At 42.2% G+C, this 24,610-nt stretch overlaps 1 protein-coding gene across 1 annotated transcript; it reads right to left on the minus strand.

The window, feature by feature from the left end:
• Positions 1-4,531: 4,531 nt before the first annotated feature.
• LOC138354222 (autotransporter adhesin SadA-like) lies at positions 4,532-12,035 on the minus strand. Its single transcript, XM_069308108.1, has 2 exons — positions 12,012-12,035; positions 4,532-4,969 (listed from the first exon to the last, which is right to left on the minus strand). The coding sequence occupies exons 1-2, from the start codon at positions 12,033-12,035 to the stop codon at positions 4,532-4,534; spliced, it is 462 nt and encodes a 153-aa protein (XP_069164209.1).
• Between the last annotated feature and the right edge of the window lie 12,575 nt (positions 12,036-24,610).

Here is a 24,610-nt window from a genome sequence, read left to right on the forward strand (position 1 = left end):
TGCACTTTTCCTGAATAAAATGTATTTATTATTTATTTTTTAATCAGTAAGTATTAAAAGAAGGCACCAAGCTGGGAAGGCTATGTAGCACCATTGTGTGTAACAATAAACCAAATTTTTGGTTTAAAATAAACCAACAAATAATGCACCTGTATTGTAAAACAAATCCTGCAGCTGTAAAAATATTGATGCAGTTATTTAAATGAAAAATATAATGAAAGAAATATTACTGGTTTATTTTTATCTTATCTTTTTGCACTGTACAGTATATCCAAGAAAGTGAAAAATTGAGACATAAAGCCCAATTTAATGAATGACTAGCATGGATTAGCAGTTCAAAAGAAATATGACTATTACATAGCAACATGAGATCTTAATAATCCATGGTCAACATGATTTAATAAGGATAATACAGTACTGTATTTGTAATAATACAAACTATAATTTAAAATCTTTATTACTGATTTTTTTTATTAAGAAGATTAGATATACACATCAATGTGCTGCTACCCTATTCTATATGGAACATTACACAGTGTAGATAAAAAAAACTAGCTATAAGTTTATCTAATACTCCCATCTCACAGGATGGTTAGACATATTGTACATGGAATCAATTTAGAAAATACCAGCCTCAATACAAAAAATAAATCAACTCTGACTAAACAACTTCGCGATTTTCACAGGCGGTAAGCACTGAATCATGGAAACATTATATTATAATTACTCTTACCAGTTTCTACAAGACTCCTCTCAAACAATGTATTTTTAAACATGTTTAGGTGTACACAGCAATGTGCTGCTTCCCTATTCTGTATAAAGGACCACACAGTGTAGATCAAAAACCAGCTACAAGCTCATCCAACATCCCCACCTCACAGGATGGCCAGTCATACATGGAATTAGGAGAGAACAAAACACTTAATGCTGATCTATTAGCCTCCACTGGCAAAATCTGGGTGCAGCACAAGAATATCTTCCAATATTCCTGAGTTTATGAAGTAATTACAGAGCTCAAAATACCTCATGCCATTTGGTATGAAGTCACTGATAACAGGGCAATCACAGATATAGTGTTGGAGAGCATGTTCTCTCAAGTAGGACTGAAAACATGATTTTTTCCACCAAGAGGGCTATAAACCCATGGAACCGCTTACCCGCTGAAGCCGTAAATGCCAAATTCCAGCTAAAAAATATCATTAAGACAATTGGCGGGCCCTTTAACAAGCCGCCAGCTTTCTGTCCTCTCCGAGGCCACTAGATAGTTAGTGGCCCTTGGGTAAATTCAGTAAATATATACAATAATTGTCAGTGCATCTTCCGAGCAACAAGGACAGCTACACAGTATCTCTTAGAATTACGTAGGTAAACGACAAATGTAACATATTTGTTTACTACAATGTCCGTGCTGCCTGTAGAAGTTGAAAAAACATTGTTTTACTTCGAAATATACTAATTTTATAAGAAAATTCGACGTAAATAGGAGGCAGTAGAGCTCCGATAAGCCAGCGCTAAATCTTCAATATGAAGAATGTTGCTGCTCTTTGATTGGCCAAACGAAACACAGTAGTGACCTCTATTGGCACGCAGGTGAACCAACTAATTTCTTCCTAAGTGGACGTACTTGAATTGCACCTAAGCATCTTCTAAGGGCACACTTAGGAACCTTCGTAGCAAACCCACTTACGAAGAAATACGCGGCGCTTCCTGAATCTAGGTCCTGGACGCGAACCCACACAATGGTCCGCCATGCTCACGGCCTCGTATTCCTCACTATATACATTCAATACAATACAATACAATACAATACAATTTTATTTAGGTAAGGTACATACATACAATAAATTTATACAAGGATTGGTTGACTTATAGGTAGAGCTAGTACATACAATGCCTAAAGCCACTATTACGCAAAGCGTTTCGGGCATGATAAACTTAAATGACAAGCTTAATACTAATTGAGCATAATGAGTAGAATGAAAACAAGAAATGAAAACATAGATGAAAAAGCAGCACAAATACAATTATGTCGACAAACAGCGCTCTTTAAAGAAAAAACAGACATTGGTTGACAATAGAAGGGTAAGGTAGGTTACAGGGAATTTATTAGGTATAGCTTCGCTTTTAACTTAAACTGGTTGAGAGAGGTACAGTCTTTAACATGGTTGGGAAGGTCATTCCACATTCTGGGCCCCTTGATTTGTAGAGCATTTCTAGTTTGATTAAGTCGTACTCTAGGAATATCAAAACTGTATTTATTTCTAGTGTGGTGCTCATGGGTTCTGTTACAACCTTCTATGAAGCTTTTGAGATCAGGATTGGCATTATAGTTTAGCGTTTTATATATGTATAATACACATGAGAGAATGTGCAGTGACTTAATGTCTAACATATTCAGAGATTTGAGTAGGGGTACCGAGTGATGTCTGGGGCCAGAATTGGATATTGTTCTAATAGCAGCTTTGTGTTGAGTAATTAGAGGACGTAAGTGATTTTGGGTAGTAGAGCCCCAAGCACAAATACCATAGTTGAGATATGGATAGATAAGGGAGTAATAGAGAGTCACCAGGGCAGGGCGTGGTACATAATATCTGATCTTAGAAAGAATGCCCACAGTTTTTGAAACTTTTTTTGATATGTTTAGAATGTGTCCCTGGAAATTCAGCTTGTGGTCAATGAGAATGCCAAGGAATTTGCCATCTAATTTGTTACAAATTTGGGTATTGTTTATTTTGAGATTTATTTGATTAGAGGATTTATTGCCAAACAGAATATAGAAGGTTTTGTCAATGTTAAGGGTGAGTTTGTTGGCAGTTAGCCACAGATGGACTTTATTTAGCTCAGTATTTACTGTGGCATTTAGAGCAAGGGGATCAGGACTGGAGTAAATGAAGGTTGTGTCATCAGCAAATAGAATTGGTTTGAGGTGTTGGGAGGCATTTGGAAGGTCATTAATGTAGATGAGAAAGAGGAGAGGGCCAAGTATGCTGCCCTGGGGAACACCAATGTTGATGGGTAGGGTGGGAGAAATTGTATTATTCACAGAAACATATTGGAGCCTGTCAGTAAGGTAGGATTTGAGGTATTGTAGGGAGTGTCCTCTGACTCCATAATGATGTAATTTAAGAAGAAGGTTTTGGTGGTTGACAGTATCAAAAGCTTTACGCAGGTCCACAAACAACCCAACAGGGAACTCATTTTTATCAAGAGCTGTATGAATCGAGTTAAGCATACTAATAAGTGCATCGTTAGTGCTTTTTTTGGGTCTGAAGCCATATTGGCAAGGACTAAGAATATTGAGTTTGGCTAGATATGAATAAAGCTGCTTATAGATTAGTTTTTCGAAAATTTTTGACAAGTTTGGCAGGATAGATATAGGTCTGTAGTTGTTAACATCTGTGAGATCACCACATTTGTGGACAGGCGTTACTCTAGCTTTTTTTAGAATATCTGGGAAGGTTTGGAGTTCAAGTGACTTGTTGAAGAGCAAAGCAATAGCAGGGGCTAAAGATCTGGAAGCTTTTTTGTAAATTAAAGTTGGTATCTCCTCAAGGGCACCAGACTTGGTTTTAAGGGAAAGGATTATCTCATTGACGTCAGTGGAATTCATAGGCTTTAGGTACAGAGACTGTGGATAGTTACCTGTAAGATAGTCCTTAATGTCTGTACTGGAAGATGGAATATCATTTGCAAGGGATGAACCAATGGAAGAGAAGAACCTATTGAACTCAATAGCAGAATCAGAGGCTGAAAGCTGACCATCGTTATTAGACAGGAGAGTCGGTTTGTTATTTATAGACTTCTTTGATCCCAATTTTTGAGAAATTGTTCTCCAAGTTTGTTTAATGTTGCTCTTTATTTGGGTAAATTTATCTACGTAGTATTTAGTTTTGGCTCGTCTAATTATCTTAGACAGCAATAATGAGTAATTCTTTGAGAATTCTTTGGAGACAATTCCTAACCCATACTTCTTCTCAAGGTCATGTTTTTTATTAATAGATTTAAGTATTCCCTTTGTAAGCCAGGGATTGTTAAGCCTTTTGGTTGTGACTTGTTTTGTAAGCATAGGACAGTGCGTATTATAAAGGCTAAGAGTTTTTTGAAGAAAAGATTGCACTGCTAGGTTGATGTCCACTATGTTACCTAACTCGGACTCCCAGTTGACATTATCAGCAGCAGTTATAAAATTGTCAATAGCAGTTTCATTGTGTAGTCTAAAACGTATCACTCTTGACTCAAGAGGTGGTTTGCTAATGTTAGTTAAGAGAAATGTGGGGTAATGGTCTGTAGTGCTATCGGTGATTATACCTGAAGTAAGCGGAGAGGTTATGTTTGTCCAGATGTGATCTAGCGTCGTGGCAGTGCTATCAGTGATTCTAGTAGGTCTAGTGATTAAGGGTATGAGGAAGCAGGAATTCATACAGTTGAGGAAGCTAACAGCAGTAGGCAGTAGGCAGCAGGTAACATTCTACCTCTTGCAATCTCTCCTTCTCTTTCCTTTATTTAAAATGTCTGCTCGATAATTTAGTCATTACATTGGCAAGGAAAACAGGGAGGTCTCGTATCGCATGGAGACGGTCTCGTATCCCAGGGAGGCGGTCTCGTACCCCAGGGAGACGGTCTCGTACCCCAGGGAGACGGTCTCGGACCCCAGGGAGACAGTCTCCGACCCCAGGGAGACGGTCTCCGACCCCAGGGAGACGGTCTCGGACCCCAGGGAGACGATCTGGTACCCCAGGGAGTCGGTCTCGTACCCCAGGGAGACGGTCTTGTATCCCAGGGAGACGGTCTCGTACCCCAGGGAGACGGTCTCGTACCCCAGGGAGACGGTCTCGTACCCCAGGGAGACGGTCTCGTACCCCAGGGAGACGGTCTCGTACCCCAGGGAGACGGTCTCGTATCCCAGGGAGACGGTCTCGTACCCCAGGGAGACGGTCTCGTACCCCAGGGAGACGATCTTAGTCTGACACTAAGAGGTGCGACTCGTTAATTCTTGTTAACATTTTAAAAGACATTGTTTAAATGGTTACAATGTGTTGTTTTAGATTCTGCTACTCTGAACTAAAAGTTCCAAGTAGCACTTTGGTGCCACGTCCACATAGTGGACTTACCTGGCACTGACGTGGGTCTGTAACTACGGTTACAATGTGATCGATTGATGAAGGTTAAGCCATCCAAGAGGTGGCACGGGCATGCTTGTAAGTGTTAGATTCCAATGTTTCATTGCTGCTCTATATTTAGCTGGTCATGAGGTGAGGGTGAAGCACCTCAATAATAATAATAATAATAATAATAATAATAATAATAATAATAATAATAATAATTCGCTGTGTCGAGGGACTGGAAGGCAGAGTGTATTCATAAACGTCTGGCTGTTATCGATTCCCCACCCCTCCCTCTCTTCCAGCCAAGGCTGAATTGCAGAGGCATTAAGTGTATTATATTCGCTCGTATGCTTGCATAAGGCCAAAATATGTCATGCTAGAAAATGGAAGCAGCTCGCGTAAGTATAATAATAATAATAATAATAATAATAATCTTTATTTAGGTAAGGTACATACATAAAGAGATTTACAAAGTTTGTTGGCTTTATAGATAGAGCTAGTACATACAATGCCTAAAGCCACTATTACGCAAAGCGTTTCGGGCAGGAAAAACATTAATGACTAAAGCTTAAAACTAATGGGTAAAAAGAAAAGATGTGATGAGTACATATAAAAAATAGAGGTAAAAGAGGGGGGAACATTGTTGAAAAAGCAGCACAAATACAATTACAAATTATTACAGAAAATTACATTCAAACAGCGTTGATTTGAAAAACAAAAAAACAAAAAATATACATGGGTTGACAACAGGGGGGTAAGGTGGGTTACATGGAATTTATTAGGTATAGCTTCGTTTTTAACTTAAACTGGTTGAGAGAGGTACAGCCTTTAACATGGTTGGGAAGGTCATTCCACATTCTGGGCCCCTTGATTTGTAGAGCATTTCTGGTTTGATTTAGTCGTACTCTAGGAATATCAAAACTGTATTTATTTCTGGTGTGGTGCTCATGGGTTCTGTTACAACCTTCTATGAAGCTTTTGAGATCAGGATTGGCATTATAGTTTAGCGTTTTATATATGTATAATACACATGAGAGAATGTGCAGTGACTTAATGTCTAACATATTCAGAGATTTGAGTAGGGGTACCGAGTGATGTCTGGGGCCAGAATTGGATATTGTCCTAATAGCAGCTTTGTGTTGAGTAATTAGAGGACGTAAGTGATTTTGGGTAGTAGAGCCCCAAGCACAAATACCATAGTTGAGATATGGATAGATAAGGGAGTAATAGAGAGTCACCAGGGCAGGGCGTGGTACATAATATCTGATCTTAGAAAGAATGCCCACAGTTTTTGAAACTTTTTTTGATATGTTTAGAATGTGTCCCTGGAAATTCAGCTTGTGGTCAATGAGAATGCCAAGGAATTTGCCATCTAATTTGTTACAAATTTGGGTATTGTTTATTTTGAGATTTATTTGATTAGAGGATTTATTGCCAAACAGTGACAAGCCAAGTATTTATTGCCAAGTGACGCACTGACCCGTTTTCTGTTTTGGGCTCTCTGGTAGGTTAGTAGAGGACACTTTAAATTGATCGTTTTCTTGACGATGGAGGACAGTGGAGACACAGCTCCAGTTGGAAGAAGTTTAACGAGGAACTCTGTAGAGTAAGGTGGGTCCTAATCAATAATAGATACTCTTAACTATGTGGGCAGGACTGAAGAGCGACGGTCTCGCTTCATGCAGGTCCATCAATCCCCGACCGTCCAAGTAGTTGGGCACCATTCCTTCCCCCCCCCCCCCCCCCGTCCTATCCCAAATCCTTATCCTGACCCCTTCCAAGTGCTATATAGGCTTGGTGCTTTTCCCTGATAGTCCTCTGTAACGGGGGGTGGGGGAAATAGCTCTATCTTGTCCATTATTCCACCCCCCCAGTTAACTAACGAGGCTGGGGGAAACAGCTCTCTCTAGTCCGTTATCCCGTCCCCAGTTAGCTAACTATTCTAGAGCACCTCCAGAGTTCCTAAGACAACCTCTCTCGTTCAACACCTTGTAACCTAGGTATTTGACTACCTAGGTGCTACGACTACAAGGCGCCGTCACTTGATCAGTTACCCGAAACTCTAGAGAGAACTCTAGAATACATAATCACTGCCACAAACGTATAAGAGAAAACGAAAGGAAAGAAATGAATAGTGAAGTAATTAGTGAGGGTTTGGGGTGAGAGGCAGAGAGGTGGGAGGAGCGAGGAGGGTCATTAGTTGAAAGTGAGAGTTTAGAGAAGGGTGGAGGGAGAGGTGTAGATAGGTAGAAGTAGAAGAGTAGAAAGTAGACGTAGAAGAGTAGAAAGTAGACGTAGAAGAGTAGATAGTAGAAGACGAAATGCTGCCACCATCCATTCATGATCATTACATACAAGACAAGGAATGGAACTTGCCTGTATCACAAAATTCTCAAAGGATGTTATCATGAGTTCATTATTAGTATGTTCCCTCTGTACCATGTATCAACTCCAAACATGCACTCATTTATATCATGAACCCAGTAACCACAGAGGCTTTCTCAAATCCTCAACTCAAAGCTCTAGGGAACAAAGTTAAACACAATTTAAATAATAAATTCATAATTATATTTCACATGAAGTATCATAATTTAGCAATTCAATTAAAATGTTCCAGTTTAATATGCAAAGTGAGTCATCATCCAAGAATTCGAGAACCCTACAACTTGACTGCCCCTGATCATCACACAACATATGTAACACACAACCAAGTCACCTTAATGTTCACTCACCGAGGACTGAGTCTAAGTTGAATAGAGAGGGGGGGGGGGGGGAGGGTCTGTAGTTGACAGAGACTCCCGCCCTGCCGGCCGACAGCCTCCCTGGTAGGGCTGTCTTCTCTCTCTGCTGGCTCGTGTGCTGTTCTGTCTCGTTAATCCTCTATGCTGGATAGCTCTCCGAGTTTATATTGGGGAACCTAGTAGCTAACTCCGCCCACAAATAGATAGCCTCCGGCACTACCAAGCCACTCCTTAAACGTCGGCATGTTTGAAGGCTACCAGACTACAACTAAGAGATTATCAGAAGCAAGGTGAAATTCGCATGATCTGACCTCAGGTCACTTGGGGTCATTAACGGTTAGAGGTGTGAGATCTCAGGCAGACAACTGGCGCCTCTCAGATCCTTGTCTGTGACTCGTGTACTCTATATATATTTTAAATAAACTAACCCAAACACTTTTACAGTGTTACATCTCCCCTTCTCCCCGAAATAAAGTTTTTGCAACACTGCTAAAGCAAGCTAGCTGTGTGCGACAACTTTATTAACGAAAAGAATACATCCTAGCTAAACAAATATACATCATCCTACTCTAAAAAATGAAATATGTAGATAGACGTCCATTGTCTCTGGCTGGGCGACGTCACTGCTTGGTCTTGTAGATAATCCTGTACCACATTTCTTCAACACAACTGCCTCCGTCGCTTCTCCGTCGTTAACGCACAACAACACTTGGTCAACCCGAAAGCCGTTACTACTTGAACTGCGCACAGGACCGTGGAATTCGGTTGTCCCAGCTGATCTGTAATTGGCCCTACGTCAGTCACCATGAGAGACGTATATTGGGGTTCTTCACAGCTATAGGGACTACAAGTTTCGAGACCTTCATATAGTTGCCAACAGTAGAAATCCCATCCTACTCTTCTTCCTCCCTGTTGCTCCAGCACGCCTCCTTCAGAGAGCTACTTCTGACAGCCACATCAAGTCCGCATGACACAGGAAGAATCACTCAACAGAGCAACATGCTTGTAGGAGGGGCGGCCAGTTAAGGCAAACGATCCTGTCTTGCAATTACGCTCCATGCAATGATGCTGATACCAGCAAGGGACACGAGGCATCGTGTCTCACTCAGCTTGTCTTATCTTCTTCTTCTTCTTTCTTCTTTCTTCTCTCTTCCTTCTTCTCTCTTCTTTCTTCTCTCTTCCTCCTCCCATGGGTCTTTGACAAGCGACCTGGGGTCCATTGGGGTCCGTCCGTCCTGGGGTCCATCCTGGGTAGACCGATGTTGGTGGGACAGACTGGAGTCGTCGTTGTTCCTCTTCCATCTTTACTGGGTCGTCTGGGGTTGTCTACAGAACGACCTGGGGTCCACTGGGTAGACCGATGTTGGTGGGACAGACTGGAGTCGTTGTTGCTCCTCTTCCATCTTTACTGGGTCGTCTGGGTTCGTCTGCAGAACGACCTGGGGTCCACTGGGGTCCGTCCGTCTTGGGGTCCGCTGGGGTCCACTGGGTAGACCAATGTTGACTGACCGAGAGGGCTGCATCTTGGGGTCCCCTGGGGTGGTGATGGTGGTGGAGCCATGACCTCCAGGTAGTGGGCTGGTCGTGGCGGTGGTGATAAACGCCCGTGAGTATGGTACACAGCAGCCGTCTCCCTCTTCTGTATGTGCGTCTCTCCTCTCTTCTGGCTCCCACCTGTGGATGAACATAAAGGCGACAATACCCGTGTTCCATCTTGTTGTGTGACCCTGTAGTTTGTATAGGGTTCACACAGTCCAATTATAAGCTCTCCTCCTGGCAACAACTACACTTAAATTTTAATAATCCAATTAACTCTGAATGATATTGACTTGGTGGAACATAAAACAGTAACAGAGGAAAGTTTAGAGAAGAGAGAATAAGGTCATCACTACTTTTAACTTGTCACAAAAAAAAAAATCAGCACTAATAGACAAAACACTAGCCTAACTTAACTGTACCTTTCCTAATCTTAAGTACATAATTATCCGTTACTCCCACCCTTAACCTACAGCCACCTACGTGACCCAGAGTGTTTTCCTAGCTTCTCCGCCGGTCAACAACTCAAAACTGTTGCCACCCCTGTGACCAGACTATCTAACGTCGAGCGTCCCCAACGTGAAGTCTACTGACATACTAAGCCTCCCCCTAGCATGCTGTACAATACCAGTACACCTCGGGTTATTGCGTTCAAATGGAGTAAAACAGTCGATCGCAATAATCTGAGCAGAACCACTACTTAAACTATTTAAAAACTACACCTGCCACTCCCCACTGACCTGGAGACCAGCGGTGGCTGGGTGTCCCCGTGGGACATGCGAGGTCACCTGTCACACTCAGCTGACCTGCACTACCAACACCGCTAAGTTCCAAAATCACCAAATCTTATCACTAACATAAAACACTACACACGCAAGTTCTGGTGAACATTCCCTGAACTTCACAAAACTCACAAAATCACTAAACACAACACCAGAGAATCACAATCTCCTAACCTGAAAAAAAGTTCGCTAACTCGCGAATATAAACACCTGTCAAGATCTCCCTGATAGCGCCTGAGCGGCAAAAAGACACGTGGGACTGAACAATGTTAAAAGAACACCAACTACCTACAACATTGTTCAACACCGCTGCCAACATTGTAACGGGGGGTGGGGGAAATAGCTCTATCTTGTCCATTATTCCACCCCCCAGTTAACTAACGAGGCCGGGGGAAACAGCTCTCTCTAGTCCGTTATCCCGTCCCCAGTTAGCTAACTATTCTAGAGCACCTCCAGAGTTCCTAAGGCAACCTCTCTCGTTCAACACCCTGTAACCTAGGTATTCGACTACCTAGGTGCTAAGACTACAAGGCGCCGTCACTTGATCAGCTACCCGGAACTCTAGAGAGAACTCTAGAATACGGAATCATTGCCCCAAACGTATAAGAGAAAACGAAAGGAAAGAAATGAATAGTGAAGTAATTAGTGAGGGTTTGGGGTGAGAGGCAGAGAGGTGGGAGGAGCGAGGAGGGTCATTAGTTGAAAGTGAGAGTTTAGAGAAGGGTGGAGGGAGAGGTGTAGATAGGTAGAAGTAGAAGAGTAGAAAGTAGACGTAGAAGAGTAGAAAGTAGACGTAGAAGAGTAGATAGTAGAAGACGAAATGCTGCCACCATCCATTCATGATCATTACATACAAGACAAGGAATGGAACTTGCCTGTATCACAAAATTCTCAAAGGATGTTATCATGAGTTCATTATTAGTATGTTCCCTCTGTACCATGTATCAACTCCAAACATGCACTCATTTATATCATGAACCCAGTAACCACAGAGGCTTTCTCAAATCCTCAACTCAAAGCTCTAGGGAACAAAGTTAAACACAATTTAAATAATAAATTCATAATTATATTTCACATGAAGTATCATAATTTAGCAATTCAATTAAAATGTTCCAGTTTAATATGCAAAGTGAGTCATCATCCAAGAATTCGAGAACCCTACAACTTGACTGCCCCTGATCATCACACAACATATGTAACACACAACCAAGTCACCTTAATGTTCACTCACCGAGGACTGAGTCTAAGTTGAATAGAGAGGGGGGGGGGGAGGGTCTGTAGTTGACAGAGACTCCCGCCCTGCCGGCCGACAGCCTCCCTGGTAGGGCTGTCTTCTCTCTCTGCTGGCTCGTGTGCTGTTCTGTCTCGTTAATCCTCTATGCTGGATAGCTCTCCGAGTTTATATTGGGGAACCTAGTAGCTAACTCCGCCCACAAATAGATAGCCTCCGGCACTACCAAGCCACTCCTTAAACGTCGGCATGTTTGAAGGCTACCAGACTACAACTAAGAGATTATCAGAAGCAAGGTGAAATTCGCATGATCTGACCTCAGGTCACTTGGGGTCATTAACGGTTAGAGGTGTGAGATCTCAGGCAGACAACTGGCGCCTCTCAGATCCTTGTCTGTGACTCGTGTACTCTATATATATTTTAAATAAACTAACCCAAACACTTTTACAGTGTTACACCTCTCCCTCCCTCTTAATGACTAGTGACTACCCAACCAGTGTAGTAGTGACCAGCAGTTTAATAGTGGTAAGTTGCGTAGTCGTTATGACAGTGTTGTAGTGACCAACAGTGCAGTAGTGACTAGCTGTGTAGGAGTTAGTAGATGAGTAGTACTTACCTGCTGCGTAGTAATGACCAGCATGGTAGTAGTAACCACAGGTAGTGTAGTGACCAGCAGTGTTTTAGTGAACAACTGTGTTGTAGTGACCAGCTGTCTTGTAGTCATCAGCTGTCTAGTAGTGACCAGCTATGTATTACTGTCCAGCTGTTTAGTACTGATCATATATGTAGTAGTGACCAGTAGTTTAGTAATGACCAATGACGTAGTAGTGACCAGTAGTTTAGTAATGACCAATGACGTAGTAGTGACCAGTAGTTTAGTAATGACCAACGGCGTAGTAGTGACCAGTAGTTTAATAGTGATAAGTTGTGTAGTAATGACCAGTTTTGTAGTAGTTTACTAGCAGTGTGACATATATATATATATATATATATATATATATATATATATATATATATATATATATATATATATATATATATATATATATATATATATATATATATATATAAAATAAAAAAAAAGGGAAGGGAGTACCACCTCTGGCTGGAAGCCAGAGGTGGTACTCTCATAGCCTCGGAGGAAACCACACATAACGCATTGGAGGGAATGTAAGGCCCCTCCAATACAGTTTCTGTGTGCTTTTCTCCTACCACCCACCCCCTTCCCTTTTTTTTTTTTTTTTTTTTTTTTTTTTTTTTTTTTTTTTTTTTTTTTTTTTTTTTTTTTTTTTTTTTTTTTTTGCTTTATTGTGTATTTAAAGGTTACAAAACATACAAGACAAATGCCTAAAGGTTATGGATCTCTTGAAGCTCCTCTGCTTCCGGACAGGAACCGAGGACGCAGCAAGCATTTCCCCTCTGGATCGCCACACTGAGACGCTGAAACAAAAAACTGGAAGCCCTTGGGTCTCTGGTGACGTCAATGAGCTTGGAACCCAATTCCTTGAGAAATCCCAAGGCACTCTTGCCCCAGGGACCATGCGTCTCAGACGCTATGGGAACAAAGAGGTATTGACCTTCCAGTCGCCTGTACTTGAGTGATTTTGCTGTTTCCCTGTGGTTGGCCGCCCCACCTGCTTGATCAGCTCCGAAGTGTACATAGGTGTCAGCCAGGGTGGATACACATGTGTAGTCCCACACCAACTGTCTACCCTCCTTCCAGGAGTATATGGTGATGCCATCAGGGCGAAGTGCAGGGAAATCCGGGTTTTGGACCCCTAGGATGCGAGGTTCTCTCTCCGCTGGGCACTTAGCTGAGACGAGGCTTCTCTTGATGATGTCATTGACCTCGTTGTGTCTTGCATGCCAGCCCTTTGTGCTTCCGCAATGCAACCCATGCAGTCCGTATTGGTCTGCTTCCACCCTGTTGCAAATACACTTGTATTCAGTGTGAATTGGGGCACCAAGGCGGAGGGCCACTGCTACATGAAGGGATTCTGGATCTAGGCGCGTGCCCATTGCTGACATGGGTACTGCCAGTGCCAGGAGGAAGTCTCCTGCATGGGGGGCACGCACTGCTCTGAGGCGGGCTTTCTCCTTGTCTGATGTTGCGTCGCTGAGCATGGCATCAGCTACTTTTTCCACTAGAGGGTGGTCCCAGCTGGATTGTTTGTGTTGTTTTGTTGGCTCTATAATGGTTGCTGGGCTGCAAGAACATCCCACTGATTTGAACATTCAGTGAAAGCAGGATCGTGTATTCCTGCTGAATCTCTCAGGGTTGCAGGTAAGATATCTCTGACGAGGTCGTGCGATGCGTGGGAGGAGGAAAGGAAGGCTGGTAGAGCAATTTGGGAGGCTGTGCGGACACCAAGGCCGCCGAGTCTTACAGGAAGGGTTGCTTGCTCCCACTGAGAGTCGTCCAATGGCAGGTTCAGGACTTTCACCAGCATGGACCTCAGAAGGGTGTCGTACACATTTAACTTAGGGCTGCTGTAGGATGGAGAACATTTCAGAAAGTAGGTCAACTTAGGGAGAGACAGGCATCTTGTTAGGAGAAAGAGAGCATCATGGGCATCAATCTTGTCAATCCTGTCCAGCATTCTCTTTAGATCAGTGATTTTTGCAGCCAGGACCTCCTCGATTGCTCGTGGGCCAATGGGGGCACCCAAGAGAGTGCAGTCCGGTGGCTCGACAACGAGAATGTCTGGAAGAACATTTTTTATTTGCCGAGTGATGTCTGGGTTGCGGGAGATTATTTCACATTTGGATGCATTGAGAATGAGGCCTAAGGCTGCTCCCTGCTCCTGGATTTTCCTTATATCCTCCAAAATGATTTCCGGAGTTCCAGCTAGTGTGCCATCATCCAGGTACCAGATGTTTAGCTCGCTTGTCAGACTATCAGTGACCTCTTTGATAGCTAGGCAGAAAAGGAGGGAGGCTAAGGGGTCACCTTGTTGGACACCTTCACAGGAGTTTATTTCATGCTCCCCAAAAAGAAGCTTAGAGTCCCCACTGTAGCACGATCGTATGAATGGGTAAAGGGGACGGAAATGGTTGTGTACAGCCCTGAGGACAGCGTCTCGTCTGACTTGATTGAAAGCATTTTTGAAGTCAAGCTTTACTAGTGCCTTCTGGTCCGGGAGATCAGCAATGTAAGACCGCGCTGCATGTGCTGCAGCTTCACAACCTAGGAGAATCCCAAACCCGAGCTGATGAGGTTTCAGCAAGGTGGCTGCTTCCTGGCTGATAGATCTCACTGCAGCCTTAGCTACGAGGCGTCGGAGGGTGTTGCCAACGGCAGTGGGCCTGATACCCCTATCCTTCTTCTTTAGAGCACAGCTTGCTGCTCCATAAAAGACAGGCCTGATGTCCTCAGGGATGCCGCCAGCCAAACACATGTTGGAGAATCTGGTAAGTTCCACTAGAAGGTCCTTTGCAGCATCTCCAAGCACCGGGTTCAGCATTTGTTTGATGTGTTGGGGTCTTAGGCCTGTAAAGCCCCCTGCTGAACCTGTTGGGAAAGACATGGCTGCTTTGTACACCTCAGATTCTCGAACAGTCAAAGGGTTCTATGCCGGCATTGTTTTCCTGGGGATCCCTGCTGCTGTCGGGGGCTCTGGGTGGGTGTTTGTCTTGAAGAGCCTCTGCTGTCGTGGCGTTCCTGGGGGCAATAGTGTCATCGCTGGTCATGATTCTGATGGCACCTGTGGTATTGCCCTCTTCTATTTTCCTGGTGATCTGTGCTCTCATTTTGTGGTTCTCAGATGAGTTATTGTTGGTCGTCCTGCGGCTGGTGTTCTTGGCACGAGGGGGGAGGCGGACCAGGTTGTCTGTTCTGGGGAATTCATTAAGTGCCCTGATTACAGAGGTTGCTAATGACTTGTCTCTCCTGGGCGGTAATGCTAGGCATGCATTCCCAAAAAGAAGGAGATTGTGCCACGATCCAGAGGTTCTGGGAGCATTGTTGACCTTTGTCAGCAGACTGGTGAGTTTGGCTGCTGCTTGGTGACGGGCAGCCTTGGGGATGTGGGGCAAGGTCCTGGTGGACGTCGCTTTGAGTGCTTCAAGCAGATTATCTGCTGAAATGAAGTTGAGGGAGGTATTGTTCCTCGCTCCTGCAGCAGGTTGTCCATCGTCACTGCCCCGGGGCGGGCGCCTATAGACCCTAGACAGCCACCTGAATTGACAGTATGATAGCGGATAGTTCCATTTGAATTGAGATGATACCGTCTGTCACACACTTGACAGTTTCCTCTTGGGTGGCCATCTTCTTGGCTGGAAAGAGGCTGTGTGTCAGGTGCGACACGTGCCATGCCTAGATGTGATGACGCCTGGCTGCCCGCTGAGTGCACCCTCTCCTTCCCAGGTGGAGAGTAACACGGCAAGCATTACCCTCCTGGGGGAGTTGGGCATGGCCTGGGCACCGTGTGTGGGTAGGCTGTGTGTTGATGGGCGGCTGGCTGGGTCGGGCGCAGGTAGCGGGGTGGGGGTGGGTGGAGGGGGGGCACGCGAGGGAGGCCGCCGTCACACTTGTTACACACTATCAACACTCGGGGAAATCACTAGTGCACATTGTTATATATATATATATATATATATATATATATATATATATATATATATATATATATATATATATATATATATATATATATATATATATATATATATATATATATATATTGCCGAGCAGAGTGGGTTACTCGTCTATCCTGACAGTGGGGCAGTTTCTATGGCTACTGTATCGTTCTCTTCAAAATTCCTGGGTCAGTGTTCTGTAGACTTAGAATTGCAAGGAGAAACTTACCATGGTGTGAATCTCAAAGTGTTACCCGATTTGGGTGCTGATGTGATTTTAGGCCATAACTTTTTACTAAATCATTCTGTGCTCCAGATGCCTTTTGGAGGAGATAGACCTCCCCTTAGAATATGTGGATTAACTGCCGTCAAAATTCCGGCTCCTTCTCTCTTCAGTAATTTAGCACCAGACTGCAAGCCGATTGCTGTAAAATCCAGACACTATTCTGAGGCTGGCAAGTTGTTTATTGAATCTGAGACTGCTCGGATGCTATGTGAAGAGATAATTAGACCCAGTCATTCTCCATGGAGAGCCCAGGTATTAGTAACTAAAGGAGACCATCACAAGAAAAGAATAGTTGTAGATTACTCACAAACAATCAACCGATTCACGGGGCTGGATGCCTACCCCTTACCATATATAGATGAGATTGTGAATAATGTTGCTAGATTTAAAGTATACAGCACGCTAGACTTGAGAAGTGCTTACCATCAAGTGGGTTTAACAGACGAAGAGAAACCCTATACAGCCTTTGAAGCTTTTGTGGGTCACTAATGGAGTGGCCAGTTTTCAAAGAGTAATTGAACATCCTCGAGAAAGAAGGAGTGGAGGGCACCTTTGCTTATGTAGATGATGTCTGTGTTTGTGGAGATTCTGAAGAAGACCATGATAAAAATCTGAAACATTTTATGGACGTTGCAAGAAGGTATAACCTGACCCTGAATCTTGAGAAGTGTAGTTTTCGACTCCGGTCTATAAAGCTGTTGGGATATTTTATACAAAAAGGAAAAATTCGGCCTGACCCAGAACGCCCCGAGCCACTGTTAAAACTTCCACTACCAAGTAACACAGGTTCTTTACGCAGAACAATGGGAATGCTTGCACATTACTTCCGTTAGGTGCTGGGCTTTTCTGAGAAGATCCGTCCTCTCTCTCATGCCAATGGATTTCCCTTATCTGCTGTTGCTGCAAAAGCTTTTGAAGGGTTGAAACAAGACATTGCTGTGGCAGTGGTTCGGGCAATCGACCCAACAGCTCCTTTCGCTGTGGAAACCGATGCTTCAGATGATGCTATTGCCGCTACCCTAACCCAGAATGAACAACCAGTAGCTTCCTTCTCCTGAACACTTTCAAATAGTGAACAAAGGCACTCATCGGTGGAAAAAGAAGCTTATGCCATTGTTGAAGCCCTAAGGAAGTGGCTATCTCATTGGAAGCCATTTTCGGCTTGTGACTGACCAGCGCAGTGTTGCTTTTATGTTTAACTCTAAATCAGCTGGTAAGATTAAAAATGATAAAATTGCCAGATGGCGAGCCGAACTCTCCTGTTACCACTATGACATTGTATATCGCCCAGGTAAAAAGAACATACCCGCTGATGCATTCTCACGTGTATGTGGTGTCACCAACCCGCTCTCGCAAAAGACAGCATATATATGACTTAATGCTGAAAGTCAATATGTTGAATATGAATTAGTACATATGTGGTATATTCCCAGTTACATTTTTTCCAAGGCCCAAACTCTTCCTCACGTACCAATTTACGTCTCACAGTACCCGTCCATCGCCGTAGACAGCAGAATAGTCGTGATTGGTTCAATTATAATGAAAATTGTAGTTTTCAGGTACCAAATGAGTTGTGAAATTTACCTACTGTTGTCTATGCTCTTAAAATATTACAGGTCAGCTACATCCTATTGAAGGTTCGTAGTTTTGTTTTGAGAAATATTAATTATTCTTAGTAAATTATAATAAGGACTATAAATTATTACATAATATAATAATGCTTCACCAATCAACATTATATACACTAGTATATGCTTTATAAATCTTTAAAGAATGTATTGTAGGAGCGTCAACAGAAAACGATGTTACGTTGGAAAGTTTATGGGGTAAACTACTGCAAACAGGATGGTATAGTGTCTACTACCTACTGTAGGATGGGTATATGGTTCACTACCACCTGTTAGGTGGGTAAGGGCTCCATATCGCTTGTAGGATGGATCTGGGCCCAATAACTACCCATAGGATAGGTATGGGGTCCTCTACCGCCTACTGAATGGGTATTTTGTCCACTACCACACACAGGATGTGTATAATAATAATAATAATAATAATTTTTATTTAGGTAAGGTACATACATAAAGAGATTTTACAAAGTTTGTTGGCTTTATAGATAGAGCTAGTACATACAATGCCTAAAGCCACTATTACGCAAAGCGTTTCGGGCAGGTATGGCGGTATGGCGTCCACTACTGCCTGCATGATGGGTATGGGGTCCACTACTGCCCACAGGATGGGTTTGGGGTTCACTATCATCTACACGATGAGTATGGGCAGTAGTGGTGCTTCCCACTGGATGGGTACATGTTCCACTTCCGCCCAAAGGATGTGTGTAGCGTCCACTATACCGCCCACAGGATGGGCATGGGGTCCACAATCACCCACAGGATGAAAATTGTGTCTACTAACGCCCACAGGATGGGTATGGCCTCCATTGACGCCCACAGCATGAGTATAGGGTCCAGTTCCGTCCACGGAATGGGTATATGGTTAACTACCGCCGACAGGATGAGTATATCGTCTACAACCGCCCACAGGATGGGTATGGGGTTACCTACTACCCATAGGACGCGTATGGGGGTCCACTACCGCCCACAGGGTGGGTATTGGATCTATTATCGACCACAATATGCTTATGGGGTCAAGTACCGCACACAGGATAGGTATGGGGTCCACTACCACCAACTAGATGGGTATGGGGTCCACTATAGTACCCACAAGATGGGTATGGGGTCTACTCCCACCCACAGGATGGGTATCATGTCCAATACTGACCACAAGATTGTATGGGGTCCACTACCACAAACAGGATGGGCATGGGGTCCACTATCACCAACATGGGGTATGGGGGCAGCTACAGCTCACGAGATGGGGTATGGGGTCAACTACAGGTCAAGGATAGATATAAATTCACCTACTTCCCACGAGGTGTTGGTGTTGGAAGTGGTGGTGGTGTTGGGAGTGGTTGGGAGTTGCAAGTAGAATGTTGAATTTCAAGAAATAACAATTAAGTATAGTATGCCTAAAGCACTAATACGCACAGCGTTTTGGGCAAGATCTGGGAAAACCTTAAAAACTAAGACTTAAGACTTTAATTGAGATCAACAGCATGAACTGAACTGACATATGTTGGCATTTAGGAGATAAGGTTAGTTACAATTCAATTTCTTTCTTTATTATGCATGCCATACCCATCCCGTGGGCAGTGGTGTAAAGGATTACAGAGGCACATAATCGGTTCAGGAACTGAACCATCTAGTTCGTTTAGCTAAGCAAATAACAATCTTTTGACGCTAGTTACACAATTATTAATGTTATATATATATGTACACATACTCATACATACATGTACATATATATACATATATATACACATACACATACACATACATATTCAGTCACCTACACATACACATAGATATTCAATCACCTGCACATACACATACATATTCAATCACCTACACAAATACACACATCAATAATCTTTTGTATCATAAGTGATTCAACAAGCTCCACACCCAGCAAACTGGGCGGCAGCTTTACAGTCATGTGCTCCACACCCACCCAACTGGGCGGCAGCTTTACAGTCATGTGCTCCACATCCAGCAAACTGGGCGGCAGCTTTACAGTCATGTGCTCTACACCCACCCAACTGGGTGGCAGCTTTACAGTCGTGTGCTTCACACCCAACCAACTGGGCGGCAGCTTTACAGTCATGTGCTCCACACGAACCCAACTGGGCGACAGCTTTACAGTCATGTGCTCCACACCCACCCAACTGGGCGGCAGCTTTACAGTCATGTTCCACACCCACCTAACTGGGCGGCAGCTTTACAATCATGTGCTCCACACCCACCAAACTGGGCGGCAGCTTTACAGTCATGTGCTCCACACCCACCCAACTGGGCGGCAGCTTTACATTCATGTTCCACACCCACCCAACTGGGCGGCAGCTTTACAGTCGTGTTCCACAACCACTTAACTGGGCGGCATCTTTACAGTCGTGTGCTCCATATCCACCCAACTGGGCGGCAGCTTTAAAGTCATGTGCATGCATTACCTACAGTAAGCAAATTTTGGATACTTCGCTAAGATTTCGGGCAGCACATCATTGTGAATGAAGTACTTACACATTTCTTGGACACCATTAATGGTGTTATCTCTGAATTCCGCGATTTTTTCACATTCCATTATATAATGACGCTAATTATGCGAGTAGTTCTGCTGACAGTTTACATATAGTCAGATCTACATCAGCAGATGTTACAAACTCCCAGAGGTACTTGTAGCCGAGCCTAAGCATAGCAGTGGTAACATCTGCCACAGTAACATAAATGCCACAGTAAATACTGAGCTAGAGAAAGTCCATCTTTGGCTAACTGCCAACAAACTCACCCTTAACATTGACAAAACGTTTTATATTCTGTTTGGCAATAAATCCTCTAATCAAATAAATCTCAAAATAAACAATACCCATATTTGTAACAAATTAGATGGCAAATTCCTTGGCGTTCTCATCGACAACAAGCTGAATTTCCAGGGACACATTCTAAATATATCAAAGTGCCTGAGCCTAACCCAACTTAATCTACCTTTGTCTAAGGTGCTGTCTCTGCCTTACCTTTTACCTAATGTTCTCTCATTCATATAATTTCCTAAATAATCCATCAAGTCTCGATGCACTTATGCAAGCATCTACCTCAGTTTCGTTGTAAAATTTTACTCTTAAATCTAATCTTACCCTATTCCATTTATATTTTAAATTTATTTGTATTGATCTATATCATTTATTGAAATCAATTATTGATCTAATTTTTGTTCTTTTAATTAAATTCATACTAATTATAAGTTAAAACTAAGCTTAATAAAATTTATTATCTTTAAGATTATTTTACTTTACAATTATCATTTGTCAAATTTTTTTATATATTCATCTTGTCAGTCTCTACTGATTTTTTGTTCTCTCCACCAAACTTGTGTATCCTCCATGGCTATCTAGTGACCTTAATTCTACCTCTAATTGTTTCAATTCCTTGTTTGCTTGCATTTATTGTTGTGTTTTGCCATAATTATTCTCTAATTTAGCAGACTCAATACTTTGTAAGCTCTTATTGTATTGTTATATTATTATATTGTGTTTTGCTATAATTACTTTCTATTTTACAGCAGATTTGTTTTCATCTGTTCCTGTAACTGCTTATCTTATTGTATCGTGACATTCTTATCTATATTGATATATATTATCTATCTATTGTTACTTACAGTGTACCTGTGAGTACTTGTAAGCAATCTACCTCATTTTTCATTTTTGCTCAATTTGTTTTTGTATTGCTTAGTCTTGTTTATATTTTTGTTTTGTATATCTATATCTTGTGTTTTGTATAGTCCATGTTTATATGTTTTTTCTTTAATCTCATTTATTACTTAGGTTGCCTAGCCTAGCCATACTCCCTTACTCCATTGTACCCCTGTAAGCCCCTTTTGTGTTTGTTTTGCACAGTATTGTGTACATTTTTTTCCCCTATTTTATAGCTTATTTCTACCTTGTAATTTGCCTTTCTTTCCTTGTTTTTCCTGCAATCAGCTTTTTTTATGCAGTCAAGTATAGACCCAGAACTTAACCTCTTATCCACTATCTATGACAATAATCACTTTAATGATCTAAATTGCAGATATTTTGCAGCACATGATGTAAACAATGTAGTAACTCATTATCACAATATCTCTGTAATCAATTTGAACGTTAGATCCCTAGGTAAACACTTCGATGATGTTAGTGCCTTGATTGAAGCTATTGACAACAAATTCTCTTTTATTATACTTACTGAAACATGGTTGAAAGAGGATACTACTCAACTCTTTAACATGCCTAACTACTCAGCAATTCACAACTGTCGTCAACTTCAGAGAGGTGGTGGCACTGCTCTTTACTACCACCAAGAACTAACATGCTTAAAAGAAATTAGAACTAGAGACTGCTATGGGGAGTATATCTTCGCCAGCTTCAGAGTCAAGGGTGCCGAGTCTGTCCTGTCTGTGGGTGCAGTTTATAGAATTCCTAACACTGATGTGTCCGAATTCAACTCAAACCTTAGAAATCTAATACTTGATAACAGACTGAACAAAAACCACCTAATTATCGCAGGGGACTTTAATATTGACCTCTGTGAGCCAGAACACCCTACTGCTGTTAGCTTCCTCAACTGTATGAATTCCTGCTTCCTCATACCCTTAATCACTAGACCTACTAGAATCACTGATAGCACTGCCACGACTCTAGATCACATCTGGACAAACATAACCTCTCCACTTACTTCAGGTATAATCACCGATAGCACTACAGACCATTACCCCACATTTCTCTTAACTAACATTAGCAAACCACCTCTTGAGTCAAGAGAGATACGTTTTAGACTACACAATGAAGCTGCTATAGACAATTTTATAACTGCTACTGATAATGTCAACTGGGAGTCTGAGTTAGGTAACATAGAGGACATCAACCTAGCAGTTCAATCTTTTCTTCAAAAAACTCTTAGCCTTTATAATACCCACTGTCCTATGCTTACAAAACAAGTCACAACCAAAAGGCTTAACAATCCCTGGCTTACAAAGGGAATACTTGAATCTATTAATAAAAAACATGACCTTGAGAAGAAGTATAGGTTAGGAATTGTCTCCAAAGAATTCTCAAAGAATTACTCATTATTGCTATCTAAGATTATTAGACGAGCCAAAACTAAATACTAAGAAGATAAATTTACCCAAATAAAGAGCAACATTAAACAAACTTGGAGAACAATTTCACAAATATTGGGATCAAAGAAGTCTATAAATAACAAACCGACTCTCCTGTCTAATAACGATGGTCAGCTTTCAGCCTCTGATTCTGCTATTGAGTTCTATAGGTTCTTCTCTTCCATTGGTTCATCCCTTGCTAATGATATTCCATCTTCCAGTACTGACATTAAGGACTATCTTACAGGTAACTATCCACAGTCTCTGTACCTAAAGCCCATTAATTCCACTGACGTCAATGAGATAATCCTTTCCCTTAAAACCAAGTCTGGTGCCCTTGAGGAGATACCAACTTTAATCTACAAAAAAGCCTCCAGATCCTTACCCCCTGCTATTGCTTTGCTCTTCAACAAGTCACTTGAACTCCAAACCTTTCCAGATATTCTAAAAAAAAGCGAGAGTAACGCTTGTCCACAAATGTGGTGATCTCACAGATGTTAACAACTACAGACCTATATCAATCCTGCCAAACTTGTCAAAAATTTTTGAAAAACTAATCTATAAGCAGCTTTACTCATATCTAGCCAAACTCAATATACTTAGCCCTTGCCAATATGGCTTCAGGCCCAAAAAAAGCACTAACGATGCACTTGTTAGTATGCTTAACTCGATTCATACAGCTCTTGATAAAAATGAGTTTCCTGTTGGGTTATTTGTGGACCTGCGTAAAGCTTTCGATACTGTCAACCACCAAAAATTTCTTCTTAAATTACATCATTATGGTGTCAGAGGACACTCCCTACAATACCTCAAATCCTACCTTACTGACAGGCTCCAATGTGTTTCTGTGAATAATACAATTTCTCCCACCCTACCCATGAACATTGGTGTTCCCCAGGGCAGCATACTTGGCCCTCTCCTCTTTCTCATCTACATTAATGACCTTCCAAATGCCTCCCAACACCTCAAACCAATTCTATTTGCTGACGACACAACCTTCATTTACTCCAGTCCTGATCCCCTTGCTCTAAATGCCACAGTAAATACTGAGCTTAATAAAGTCCATCTGTGGCTAACTGCCAACAAACTCACCCTTAACATTGACAAAACTTTCTATATTCTGTTTGGCAATAAATCCTCTAATCAAATAAATCTCAAAATAAACAATACCCAAATTTGTAACAAATTAGATGGCAAATTCCTTGGCATTCTCATTGACCACAAGCTGAATTTCCAGGGACACATTCTAAACATATCAAAAAAAGTTTCAAAAACTGTGGGCATTCTTTCTAAGATCAGATAGTATGTACCACGCCCTGCCCTGGTGACTCTCTATTACTCCCTTATCTATCCATATCTCAACTATGGTATTTGTGCTTGGGGCTCTACTACCCAAAATCACTTACGTCCTCTAATTACTCAACACAAAGCTGCTATTAGAACAATATCCAATTCTGGCCCCAGACATCACTCGGTACCCCTACTCAAATCTCTGAATATGTTAGACATTAAGTCACTGCACATTCTCTCATGTGTATTATACATATATAAAACGCTAAACTATAATGCCAATCCTGATCTCAAAAGCTTCATAGAAGGTTGTAACAGAACACCAT

The sequence above is a fragment of the Procambarus clarkii genome, chromosome 62 (genome assembly GCF_040958095.1).
Source record: "Procambarus clarkii isolate CNS0578487 chromosome 62, FALCON_Pclarkii_2.0, whole genome shotgun sequence".
NCBI classification, from domain to species: domain Eukaryota; kingdom Metazoa; phylum Arthropoda; class Malacostraca; order Decapoda; family Cambaridae; genus Procambarus; species Procambarus clarkii.

Bases quoted from the DNA above. Each gene is read 5' to 3' on its own strand.
- LOC138354222 (XM_069308108.1), bottom strand. From the start codon at position 12,035: ATGCTGGTCATTACTACGCAGCAG. The intron at 4,970-12,011 runs GTAAGTACTACT...CGCACCTCTTAG, and splicing joins TGGTCATTACTACGCAGCAG to TGTCAGACTAAGATCGTCTC.